Source organism: Cynoglossus semilaevis, chromosome 14, assembly GCF_000523025.1.
Source record: "Cynoglossus semilaevis isolate Cse_v1.0 chromosome 14, Cse_v1.0, whole genome shotgun sequence".
In the NCBI taxonomy this organism is placed as follows: Eukaryota; Metazoa; Chordata; class Actinopteri; order Pleuronectiformes; family Cynoglossidae; genus Cynoglossus; species Cynoglossus semilaevis.
Window position 1 is genome coordinate 10,703,184 of NC_024320.1, and position 12,619 is coordinate 10,715,802.

Consider the following 12,619-nt stretch of genomic DNA (forward strand, 5'->3'; position numbering starts at 1 on the left):
GAATGAAGGAAGGAAGGAAGGAAGGAAAGAAGGAAGGAATGAATGAAGGAAGGAAGGAAGGAAGGAAAGAAAGCACCAGGTAAAGTGATGAAAGGAATGAAAAGGGTTGACAAGGAAATGTGAATTGAACATGACAAACAGGAAAGGGACTGGAGGAAATGGAAAAAGTGCAAAAAGAAAGAAAAATGGAATTAGATAAGGGCAGAAAGGGAAACAGAAGAAAAACAAAGGGAATGTGAGCAAAGGGACAAAATGATGAAAGTAAAAGAAAGTGAAAGGAACAAAAAGATTGGGTTTTGAAATGTAAATGGGGAGGTTGGAAGACACTGGTAGATAAAAGGTAAAACGATAAAAACAAACAAAAAAAACGCTCATTACAAAAGACAGAAATATATCTTTGAAAAAAGAAAACATCAAAATTAAACAGGCGATTGAGAGACGTGATTCAACTGGAAATGAGAGGGAAAAAAAACTAAACAAATAAGGCTGAGGGAGCAGAGAGCAGGAGGAGAGGTTGCTCTGCTGTAGTACCGCTGTAGTGTCGCCATAGTAACAAACATTGAGAAAACACATCATCAGCCTCAACTTCATCACCCAGCCTCCCTTTCTCTCGTCTCTTCCTTCTTTCTCTCCCTTTCATTCACAGCCAGACCCACACTGTCCAAGCCCCCTGGTCTGTCGTAGTAACGCAGCACTGTTGTACAGGGACTGCCGTGGGAGCACCGTTGCCATGGAAACTGAACAACTCAAGCTGGCACCAGGATGGCCTCACCTATCCACTTTCACCTCTCTGCTAGTCACATGACCAGCTATTGATGGTGCTGCATCCACAGGGCAACAGCATTGGCAACAGCCTGTTGTGTAAACAGCAAAAAGTGACAGACATTTGTGAAGATTTATGGACGTGATGAAGCAGACTGACAGACATGGAGGGCAGACTCTTATGCCCCTACATGGCAGAGACCAGGGTTTTGCAGAGATGCACATTTTCCACTCAGACTGTGTGAAAGTTAGCCTTCTCCTGTGCACCAAATCATTTAAAGCCCTTCCGGAGCAACTTTCAAGGGCATTTCGGACCCTGCTCACAGCTACAATTTCAGATATTTGCTGCTCAGGCTTAAAAAGGGGGCAGCTATGCTGGTCTTTTGACAAGAGCTCAGCAGTAAACAAAATGATATGGAGGAAATAAGGATTGAAGCCAGAACAGAGAAGAAGCTCTGGTTCTCCTGGTTCATCCTAGGATCCGTGAACGTCTGACCTCAGACAACTATGAACTAAAACCTGATGAAGTTATTTCTGCTGTGATGCCAGCCTCTCTTATTATTACTATAATGACATCATCATGAGTCATGTGATCACATGAGTGTCATGTCATATTTGAGCATGCTTTTCATGTAACACACAGGAGATAAAGGCAGCGCCACTTCTACTAATTAAAAAAACAAAACAAAAACAAAAAAAACGAACCAGTCTTTTTTTGGGGGGTGTAAGGAGGGAAACCTCAGCCCTCTCCTACAAAGGAAGAAGTGAGGCAAGTGGACAAGGTGGGGAAATAAAACAATAGGCTGGAGATACACAGTATAGGGTCAAGGAGATACGTGATAGAACAAGTGTGCGTCTGCAAATGCACTAACAAGCTTCACACACACACACACACACACACACACACACACACACACACACACACACACACACACACACAGACCAGAGAGTGCGACAGGGGGTGTGTGGTGGGATTCAGCATGGTGGTTGTGGAGATAAGGAGCTGCGGCAACGGGGTGGGTGGGGGTGGTGAGGTGGTGTTGGGGGGGCGATGCTGCTGCTGCTGCTTCTGCTGCTAGCGTTTGGAGTGGGTGCGGGAGGGTGTTGGGACTCAAAGAGACGGGCCAGAGCCTGCAGCACTGGTGCAAGCTTTGGCAGCACGATCACCACATTTAATGACACCACAACCACCACGTCCGCTAACCTCACAGTCCTCGCTACGCAACGCTGGAGGTGGAGATTCCGCACCGCAACGAGTGTGTGTAGTTCCTGGAATAAAGCTTTTAATTATACGCTTCAATTCTGCGAACAATAATCTAGAACCTTGAAATGTAATGTTCTCACTGGACTGTGACAATATTTCAAATGACAGGACGTTATTTTTTTTTTCTCTCAGAATTGCTGATGATGCAGTGTATTACACTGATTGGTTTTGCAGCCCCAGGTCTTTGCTCCAGAGATACATATGCAGTTTAAAACATTGGTGAGGGAAGATAAACAGTCAGCATTCATCAGAAGACCACCTCTGGCAATGTTTGTTCTGGCATCCTCACACATGTGTAAGTGCGCATGTAAGATTGTGCCACAGGAAACCGTGCCATTTAGACAAGCTGGAGTTGTTCCACATGATTGATTATCCAGTGGGGCAAAGGCAAAAAGGAAAAGATTGCGGTGAGGGTGTCTGCAAATACCATTCTCTGCTGGAACATGGATGTTCAATGAACTCAGACTGGCCTTTCATTCCTAACACACGGGTGCAAATGTCCAAGGGAACATGGGAGAAAGAGTCGCAGCCCCCTCATGGAAAAAAGAAATAAAGCAAGTGAAGGAGATGAATGAGTGAGAAGCAGAAACAAAACCATCAAACAATTGGTGCATCACAGCTCTGCAGCCCTAAAAGCAAGGTGACCTAATGTACCAGGAGATGCTCAGCTCCTCATGGTGGTCTCTAAAAACCAAAATTCTGGTCCCCCATGGTTCCCAACCATCTTAAACTGGAGCAGCCACTTTGAGATGTAAAACTGACCTTGAATCAGCAACTAAGAGGGGCTCCAACCAGCCCTCCAGAGTCTGTGGTCCATATTCTTTTCACTGCTACGTCATACGCATGTCACTGCTGAGTGGCATGACTGAAAACAAGCCTTATCTCATGTGTTTCATCAAGGGTGAGAGGTGAAGATCAACTGTAAAAAGTCATCAGCACAGAGCCATTTGCTGAGATGATGTGCAGCAGTTATTTTATAAGTCATTTAACCCCCCTTTTCATGTCTATCCCAGCACCATCTGCCTCTGAAGTCTTACCTTGTCGCGCTTGGCCCCCCGCAGTGGAAAGAAGCAGGCAAAGAGGAACTTGCCCCAGCTGATGACAGCAGCCAGGCACCAGTTGAGGCGAGCCATGCCTGCGTCTGTCCCTTCTCGTCTGCCAGCCTCTTATCTCCCCCAAACCCTCTTGCCTTCTGCACTGGACTGTGACAATATTTCAAATGACAGGACGTTATTTTTTTTTTCTCTCAGAATTGCTGATGATGCAGTGTATTACACTGATTGGTTTTGCAGCCCCAGGTCTTTGCTCCAGAGATACATATGCAGTTTAAAACATTGGTGAGGGAAGATAAACAGTCAGCATTCATCAGAAGACCACCTCTGGCAATGTTTGTTCTGGCATCCTCACACATGTGTAAGTGCGCATGTAAGATTGTGCCACAGGAAACCGTGCCATTTAGACAAGCTGGAGTTGTTCCACATGATTGATTATCCAGTGGGGCAAAGGCAAAAAGGAAAAGATTGCGGTGAGGGTGTCTGCAAATACCATTCTCTGCTGGAACATGGATGTTCAATGAACTCAGACTGGCCTTTCATTCCTAACACACGGGTGCAAATGTCCAAGGGAACATGGGAGAAAGAGTCGCAGCCCCCTCATGGAAAAAAGAAATAAAGCAAGTGAAGGAGATGAATGAGTGAGAAGCAGAAACAAAACCATCAAACAATTGGTGCATCACAGCTCTGCAGCCCTAAAAGCAAGGTGACCTAATGTACCAGGAGATGCTCAGCTCCTCATGGTGGTCTCTAAAAACCAAAATTCTGGTCCCCCATGGTTCCCAACCATCTTAAACTGGAGCAGCCACTTTGAGATGTAAAACTGACCTTGAATCAGCAACTAAGAGGGGCTCCAACCAGCCCTCCAGAGTCTGTGGTCCATATTCTTTTCACTGCTACGTCATACGCATGTCACTGCTGAGTGGCATGACTGAAAACAAGCCTTATCTCATGTGTTTCATCAAGGGTGAGAGGTGAAGATCAACTGTAAAAAGTCATCAGCACAGAGCCATTTGCTGAGATGATGTGCAGCAGTTATTTTATAAGTCATTTAACCCCCCTTTTCATGTCTATCCCAGCACCATCTGCCTCTGAAGTCTTACCTTGTCGCGCTTGGCCCCCCGCAGTGGAAAGAAGCAGGCAAAGAGGAACTTGCCCCAGCTGATGACAGCAGCCAGGCACCAGTTGAGGCGAGCCATGCCTGCGTCTGTCCCTTCTCGTCTGCCAGCCTCTTATCTCCCCCAAACCCTCTTGCCTTCTGGTTAGGTTCCTGTAACCCCTAAAAAAAGACCCAGCACAAACCCTGTTGGCTGTGCAGTAAAGGTGAACTTTAACCTTTCCAAAAAACAAACAAACAAAAAAAAAAAAAAAATAACACCACCGCTGCGAGTTTCTGGCTGTCTGTCTGGATGTGTGTCTGAAATTCCAATTTGAGGGGGAACAAGGAGGGGGCAGCGATGTGAAGCTACTGGCGTCCCAGAAACAGATAAGACCCTTGGCTTCTCTGTGAGAAGCCAAGCTCTAAGAGCCTAAGACTGTCCTCCTGTCCTATCTACGTAGCTGCTCCTGCTTTTGTCTCCACGGCAGAACAAGTCGAGATGAGTCAGTCCTCAAAGTGCAATGAGCACCGTCGTCTGCATAATGCAAAGAGCCCGTCGCTGATCGAGGACACCGTTGCACGCACTTGCTTGCACACACTTATTGTCTCCATCTCACATGCACACATCAATGCAAGCGTACTATCTCTTTCAGAGCCAAAAAACATGTTCTGCCACAAAGATCCAGAGGCAGAAGAGCCACCCTCTCATCACAAGGCTCCCCCTCCAGGCTCAGGATCCCCAGTGCTTCACGCTCACACACTTCTTTTCCCTCCGTTTAACAAACACTTCTCTCTCTCTCTCTCTCTCTCTCTCTGAGCTGCTCTCTTACACATGCACTGATGCTGCAGCACTCTCTCAGCCAGTGTGGGAGGAGGGGAGCTGAGGAGTGAGGAGGGGTTGAGATGATTGGAAACATCAGCTGAAAGAGAACAGCACGGGGAAAAAAGAGGGTTAAAAAGAGAAAAGGTTTCTGATCGTGAACGACACACAGTACACACATTCTGGGCTGGTGTTCCAGAGAAGACGCCAGTGTTGACAAAGATGGAGAGGACACGGTGTAAGAGAAAGTGCGCATCAAGTAGTCATGCCTGTGAGGGAAGGTGAAAAGACAGAACGGACTGAATGAGTGAATCAAGGAGTGAAAAAGGACAGATGAGAGACAATGGCAGAGAAAAAACAGACAGCAGAAGGTGAGGCACAGATTGGGGAAATCTGTTTGAAAATGTGAAGCAGAGACCAGTGGTTAAAAACACACATGCATGCACAGAAAGCAGCACACGGTGCTATAAGGCAGGCACGGTGTGAGATGATTGTAGAGTGTGTGTAAAAAACTGGGTCGAAGAGAGATGGAGGGAGGTGAAAGAGAGGGAAAGGATCGAGGGGTAGAGGGAGAGAAGAGTGGGGTGTTGAATCATTGGGTCCTGGGTGATTATTTCCACACACACACGCATGCACGCACGCACACACACGACTGCAGGTGGTGCACAGGCTCGTTCACTCTGCTGCAGTCTCTCTACGCTTCAGTGGGAGCACATTTTTACTGCAGAACGTTTCTCTCTCCCATACAAAACCCCATCAAGCCACAGTCTCTCCGTCTCTCTCTCTCTCTCTCTCTTTCACACACACACATACACACACACACACACACAGTGTCTGATCCCCAACCCCTCCTACCACGTACCCAACGCCACACCATCACAACACATCAAAGCAATAAGCGAAGGAGATGGTGTAGGAGAGGCTGCTGTTCTGTCAACCAACACTTGATTAGCCTAAGGCTGAATGGGAAGGAAGTAGGGGGAGGAAAAAAAAGAAAAATGTTGGAGCAAATGGAAATTGCACAAGACTGATTTTGTTTCTGTTTGCCTTATAAACTTACATCATGTGTGCACTGTTAGCATTTGTCCTGGTTTATTTTTAAAAATAAGAAAGTATAACAGTAGGCATTCACATACATTCTACCATCATGGTAACGGACTCTAGTCAATGTCAGCTCTAACATCATTTTCCAAATTCATAAATTGAAAATTAATTGTTATTTTTTAAGTGTAGTATTTACCTGCAGGGCCAATATGGCAGCACTGCTTCTGTAGGAAGTGCTGTGCAGTTTATTTGAGCAGCTGGACATGGCAGCAGAGCACAGAGGACATGAATATAGCTGAAATAGATCTAACATAGCTTGCTTGTGGCCAAAGTCTAGGTAAAGGTTGACTAAAATGAGTTAAATGATAAATATCAGGTCAAATTAATACTGTATTGTTAGAATTTGTGTCTTAGGTCCAACACTGTCAGGTGTCCATTTTGTTCCATAGTATACACTGGTTGTCTGCTTAAATCCATTTCATTATAAATAGAACTGAAAATGAAGGGAAGGCCTCAGAAAAACCGAGGAATAAAAAATGATTTTCACTCTGGAGTTTAGTATGGGGTTGGCTCCGCATGTGTGTGAACAGAAACCTCAAACTTTTAACCAGCAATAGTTTCAATATCACCACACAGTCTCACCCCTGGTCATTTCCCACTCGATGTCATCTCTTCAGTGCAGATCGTTGATCTGAGGGACTGTCCTTAGCCTTTTCTATGTCTCTTAAATAGACTGGCTGGGTGCACAAAACAAATCTGTTTACATCAAGGGTCCACCTGTGGAGGCTTCATACCAAACTACTTCTGTGCCTAGAAACAGCTACACCACAGACTTTTTCAACCAACATTTTATTATTTCACATCTCAAAATTAGCACTTAAGAAAGCTAGTGGTTGTAAGATTGTTTCATTTTATTTTAGGCACTTGCACTGCAATATTACTTTTTTATGGTTAATCTTCACCTATCTTGGTCTGAACTGTAGACTATTGACTATAAGATATGTTTTGCTACCTATAATACTGTAAATCAGTATACATATATACTATATACACATATACTTGTTTTTCTGAATACATTTCAGCCATGCTGTTCGTCCAGAGACTGAAGTATCACTTGTCATCTCCTTCTTTTCTGAAAGACAAATGTGCCAATAAACCAGAAATGCAGTGCGGTCAGTACATTTCTCTTTAGTTCAACCGTATTCACAGACACTCTCTATCTGTGGACCTGCCTCCTTTACACTGGACAACGCTGCACTGTTTAAGCTGGGAGAAAAAAAAAGGGAGGGGGTTGTTTTCGTTTTCCGCAGCACACATGGACAGGGAATGTTTTTTTGTACAGTTCAGTGCTGAACATCTCAGTGTGAGACTGGGCATGTGTCCTACTGTCTTGGCACTGCTCTGATCCTTCTCATTAGGAATAAGCTACTTGCATAATCACTGCTGACTTCTATTGACTGGCCTGTCACACTGTCTATACATTTGATGGGAAAATGCATAAAAAAGTACAGCTGGCAAAAAAAAAAGGAGAAAAAAAAACTCTCCCTTAATTTCTCTCCGTCACCTCCAGCAGCATCACCATCTATCACTGCTTAGGGTGAATTAATGGAAATCACTCTGCTTGCTTCTTTAGAACAGCTCTTTTTCTGTGTCCTGAATGAGTGAGGTTCTATCTACAGTACTGCTGCAGAATCTGGCCAATTAAAATAACTGACACTAAAATCAAATCAAATACAGGGCTCTGAAGTCTGAACTTACAACTACTATACATGAGTACTAACTATGACATTCACCGCCGTTAACTATGTTAAAGCTAGGACCACCCTCCCCACCCCCATATGATCATCTCCATCTTTTATGACTACATTAACAACAACAGCACCAATTGATCGGCCAGGAATCGTACTCGGCCTGTGACCCGCCTGTTTTGACCACACGTTTTTCCAGTTTTGCAGCCAATCATTTTGCTTATCCACTCTGTCAGAGAACAGGTGGGCAGGTCTACATTCACAAGGTGAAACTAACATGTCTACTTCACAGAGAGCCAAGAAAGTTCCAAGTTGGCTATTAGTAATATATGTAACAGCCAGGTTACTGTGTAGGAGGCACCAACAGGAACTCGTTTGGTACTCACCAGGCACCTTATGTTGACAGTTGTTGAACTGTGAACTTAGAGGAGTTAAAACAGAAATTCAAAAATAATTGCCATCCATCTCCTGTACAGTCAACCAGATCCAGACCTGCTGGAACCCACCGGGGTAACAGCCAAACAGTGGAATCAGCATACGTACACAGTAGCTTTGTAATCAGATCTAAATGCATGACTCAAATGCATTTGTAATATTTATTACACATTTTCAACTTTAGGTCATGACTGAAGCTGAACGTTTACACTGGAGAGGACACCCTGGTGTACAAGCTGCAGGACATACAGGAGACAGCAGGAGGTGCTCACTTCACCTTTTTTGCACCAAAATCCTATTCACATTCAGGGCACACAGTGTGCACTGTACTGAGCGGACGGCAGATTAGGTCCCGTCACACAGACCATCATTCATCCAGCTTTTCTCCTCTTCCTTTTTCAAAACCCTGTGCAGTTTTATACATCAGTCAGCTTTCAGACTGGCAGCACAGCAGCCGTCCTCGTGCACCATGCGCAAAAACACTGATATACATAATGACAACAGGCTGTTGTATCACAAACGTCCCTTTTTATCTCATCTAATCCGACAGAAAGCACTGCAGAGACAGAGGTGACCCTGGTGGCCTGTGATCAATGAGACAGTCTATTAAGCGAAGGCACTTTGATCAGTTATTCTCCGTGACACAGCACATTGTGCCGTGTGATCTGTAAAGGCTTTGGTATTTTGATGAAAAATGTATTCTTTTTGTTTTACTTGCTCAGATGTTTTAAATCATTTTTAAAATAATAAGGAGGGAAGGTGAACATGAACATTCCTACATGTGACTATGTTCCTGGTGCGACAGGATCATCTTTAGCAGGAGGAGATTATGTACAGGGACAGTGAAGAGCCAGGATGTGCTTAGTGGGGAGGTCTATGTGAGCCGACACTTCTGGGGCCCACTGCCAAAAGAAACTCAGTTATCCAGTGACGTCCAGGCCGCTTCGCCCCCAACACACACACACCTTTTAACCTTTCTTTTTCAACCCCAAGGGAAAGAAAGGGACGGCAGGGAAAAGATGAAGACGCTATTGACAAAGAGGTGAACTCAGTTCACGCAGGCCATGAGCATCAAGTTCTTTCAGTTCACGCAGGCCATGAGCATCAAGGGAGGAAGATTGAGTTCTAAAAAGAAAGCAGCCTTTCTGGATTAATCACCGTGTGTTACAGTGAACACAGATCATTAAGACAGTTTAGAAGGAGTTTAGAAGTTACATGGGTACAGAGTAAATAATAAAAAATAATGGCTGCCAAATTAACCTTCTACTTTTTGTGGTCATAGTGGCAAATATCTCACAGTTCTTATTCAATATAACCAGAGCTTTTGTTAAAAAAATGGCATGAGCCAATGCAGTAAAGTGTTTGTGAGTCAGATTCAGCCCAACAACAACAACAAAAAAAAACATTTATGTTTGACCCACATATGCCTTGGAAGTACTTGGTCACCTGCTCCCATTTACCAGCTTTGGTCCCCAGACTGGCCACTGCATTGCAGTATGTCAGACATAGATGGTCCTTCACTTGTTCCATTTGTCCATTGAGACTTTATGAAGTGAGGACCGTACTGTGGACAGGACTCAGACATCAGGACGTCCATACAGCAGGTCCCCTCTAGTCCAGCCATTTCTGCTGTCCATCTGCATTAGAGCTGAAAACTGCTAACCACATGCTTCTGAACAGATTTAATGCTAGCCTCATGTTGTGAGTGTAAAGGGTAGCATTCAGATAGTTATTTTTATTGAGCCATCTGGTTCATGTGTGTGTTTGTAGAAAGATAATAAATGCTTCTCGGTTCACGTCATTATTGATTTAGAAAATATATGTATTTCATTGTCATTTACACAAATACAATATAGATTTTTGTCAAATGTACTTTCTTCCTTCTCTCCAAGCTGTCCTTGGTGCTGCTGTGAGCAGGGGGAATGTAATCAGTGACGTAAATGCCGCGATAAGCTGCAATCAGGTATCATCCAGACGACAGAAGAGAAATGCAACTCAACAGCGGTCTTATCGCCACAATCAATTGCGGGCTCAGGCCAAATAGGAATCGACTCCAGACTCCCCACTGCACTTCTTAAAGTCTCAAACCTGCGGTTGGTTTTTGATTACTTAGTGGCTCAACCGGTCAAAAAACATCACTAAACAAATGCTTTCATACTCTCAATGTTTCCTGACCATCACAAATTATTTCTGAGTCTTTGAAAACAGCAGCAGGAAACGCCGTCTTTTTTCTGAGCTTGAAAAAGCCTGGGGGAAGACTCCCTCTCCATGGCAACATGCACCAACATCTAACTCACCCCCCCACATCCTTCTGCTGACTTGGCTCTTTCCTGACAAGCCTTTAGCCCCGCTAATGTAGCTACCTATGTAGGTTAAAGACCCCCTTGTGGTCAACAAACGCTCCAGTGCCACGGGAGACATCTCAAGGTGAACACTGTATTCGGATCACATCACATTTGGAGGCACAGGCACAAACAGACGACAACACTGTCCCAAAAGCTGCTGTTCTTGTGTCAGAAAAGGGAACACAACCATGGAAATCATTGTAACATAGCATTTGACTTCCTTATGTCACTGTATGTTTGTACATAAATTACACGTCCTACGTTACTGTAAGCACCAATACGAAGGCAAGCCTTTCTTCTTAAAGGATAGCACCTCCTTCATTTAATCTGCTGGTCCTTAAACACCTGCAGACATCCTCATTCCCTAAATGAGCCATGAAATCAATAGGACCACAACAGGGCCTTACTCAGTATAATTATAAGCATTTATCACCAAATCACAGCCTTGGATTTCAGTACCCACTCTCATTCTGGGAGGCAAATGACAGTCCAATGCCATGCACTTCATCTGTAAAGCAAGACTCAGCAAAACAATATCAGAGTGGGGGTAATTTGCAGGGGTGGGTAAAAAGAGGAACAGAAATAAGCAAGAGAACAAGGGAGGCTACATCTCAGTTCACACTGCATGAAAAAATACCACAGAGCTCTGATACTGAAACACAGTGATTTGTCAATACGGCTGATTGGTGCAGCTACTGGGTACATAGATCTGTGGGAGCTAAACTGCAGCTGACATACTGGGCTTCTGAAGAGGAGTTCATCAATTGTGGCCTTGTGTACTTGGTTAGATCACCTGCCTACGTAGATGCACTAGTGCAAATAAATTGGTTCAGAGTTCCAGCTGATTAAGTGGGGAAATATATATCTATTAAAAAAATCAAATATGATGAAGAATGAAACTACAAAAACAAGATATTTGGCAATAACTGAAGCTGCAATAGAAACACTACCTTAATTCTAACTCAGTGAAGGGAAGTTATTACCGACACATTATTAGAACACCTTGCCACACTAAGTGCTTTACCAGGACCCCTGTCCTGTGAAAGTCCTGATCTCAGCTAAGAGGCAGGCAGAGGGGACAAGCAGGAGAGGACAGGGGACAGTAAACCAGAACACTAGTGCGGAGAGAAGAGGGGGTTGAAGACATCAAGCTGCTCTGGTAGCAGGTCAGAATGTTAGGAAAGAATAAACTCTTCTTAACAATTTCCTCAGGAATAGAGACGTTGTATACCACTTCATTTGACACCGTTGTAAATTCTTATGTGATGTAACCACACCACTGGAGGCAACTTAGATGGAATGAACTGAGACACATTTTACATGCACAGGAAACACCTGGCTGCTAACAGCTCACTGCTGAGCTAGCTACCTAGCTAGCTCAGCAGCTGACCAGAGCCACTGTAATGATTTCCTTTGACGACTCATCTCCCTGCTTCTGCCTGGCTCTGCTGCACTGTTGCTATGGGAAACGTTTATGTAAGCTGTGTCTAATCCTGTTAGCTGGTACTGCTGCACGAGTGCCTGAAAATGCTGTGTTGCAAAAAAAAAATAAAAAAAATACATGTCCTTTTATGGAACAGGAATTTTTTTTTATCTAAAAAGGGAAAGAAATGTAAAGTAGCAGTATTACTATTAAAGCTTAAATGGCTGCAGGGCAGTGAAGAAGACCAGATGCATGTAATGAATACAAATTTACATCAACATATATAAACAGTCTCTGACCTATATATGAAAGCATGTGTTGTAAACATGCATACTTTTAGCTGCTCCCTTTACAGGAACATTCTGTTCCATGTCACGCTATTCCTGCTTTTTCAGTATTATGAACATGTAAATCCAAAAAGCAGTGTGGTTTTCTCAGAGGCCATTCACCAACAAGAAGTTGGTTCAAAGTATTTTTAGAGCTTTAAATCAGTCACAGTGGAATGTCACCTCACTGGTTGGAAAAGGTCGTGAGGCTGTGGCTAGATATAGTGGGGCTAACGTCGACATGTAGCTTGGGGAACCCTCTTCTTCTCTCCATTTGCCCTGATGAAAGACTCTGAGCAAC

General features: G+C 44.1%; 1 protein-coding gene across 3 annotated transcripts in view; it reads right to left on the bottom strand.

The window, feature by feature from the left end:
* Positions 1-3,207, bottom strand: part of tns1a (tensin 1a) — a 77,987-nt gene extending 74,780 nt beyond the window's left edge. For all 3 annotated transcript variants that reach the window (XM_025062306.1, XM_025062305.1, XM_025062304.1), the window contains exon 1: positions 3,064-3,207. In XM_025062306.1, coding sequence (XP_024918074.1) covers positions 3,064-3,159 — 96 coding nt within the window. In that variant the 5' untranslated portion in view covers positions 3,160-3,207. The remainder of the gene's footprint in view (positions 1-3,063) is intronic.
* Positions 3,208-12,619: the final 9,412 nt, after the last annotated feature.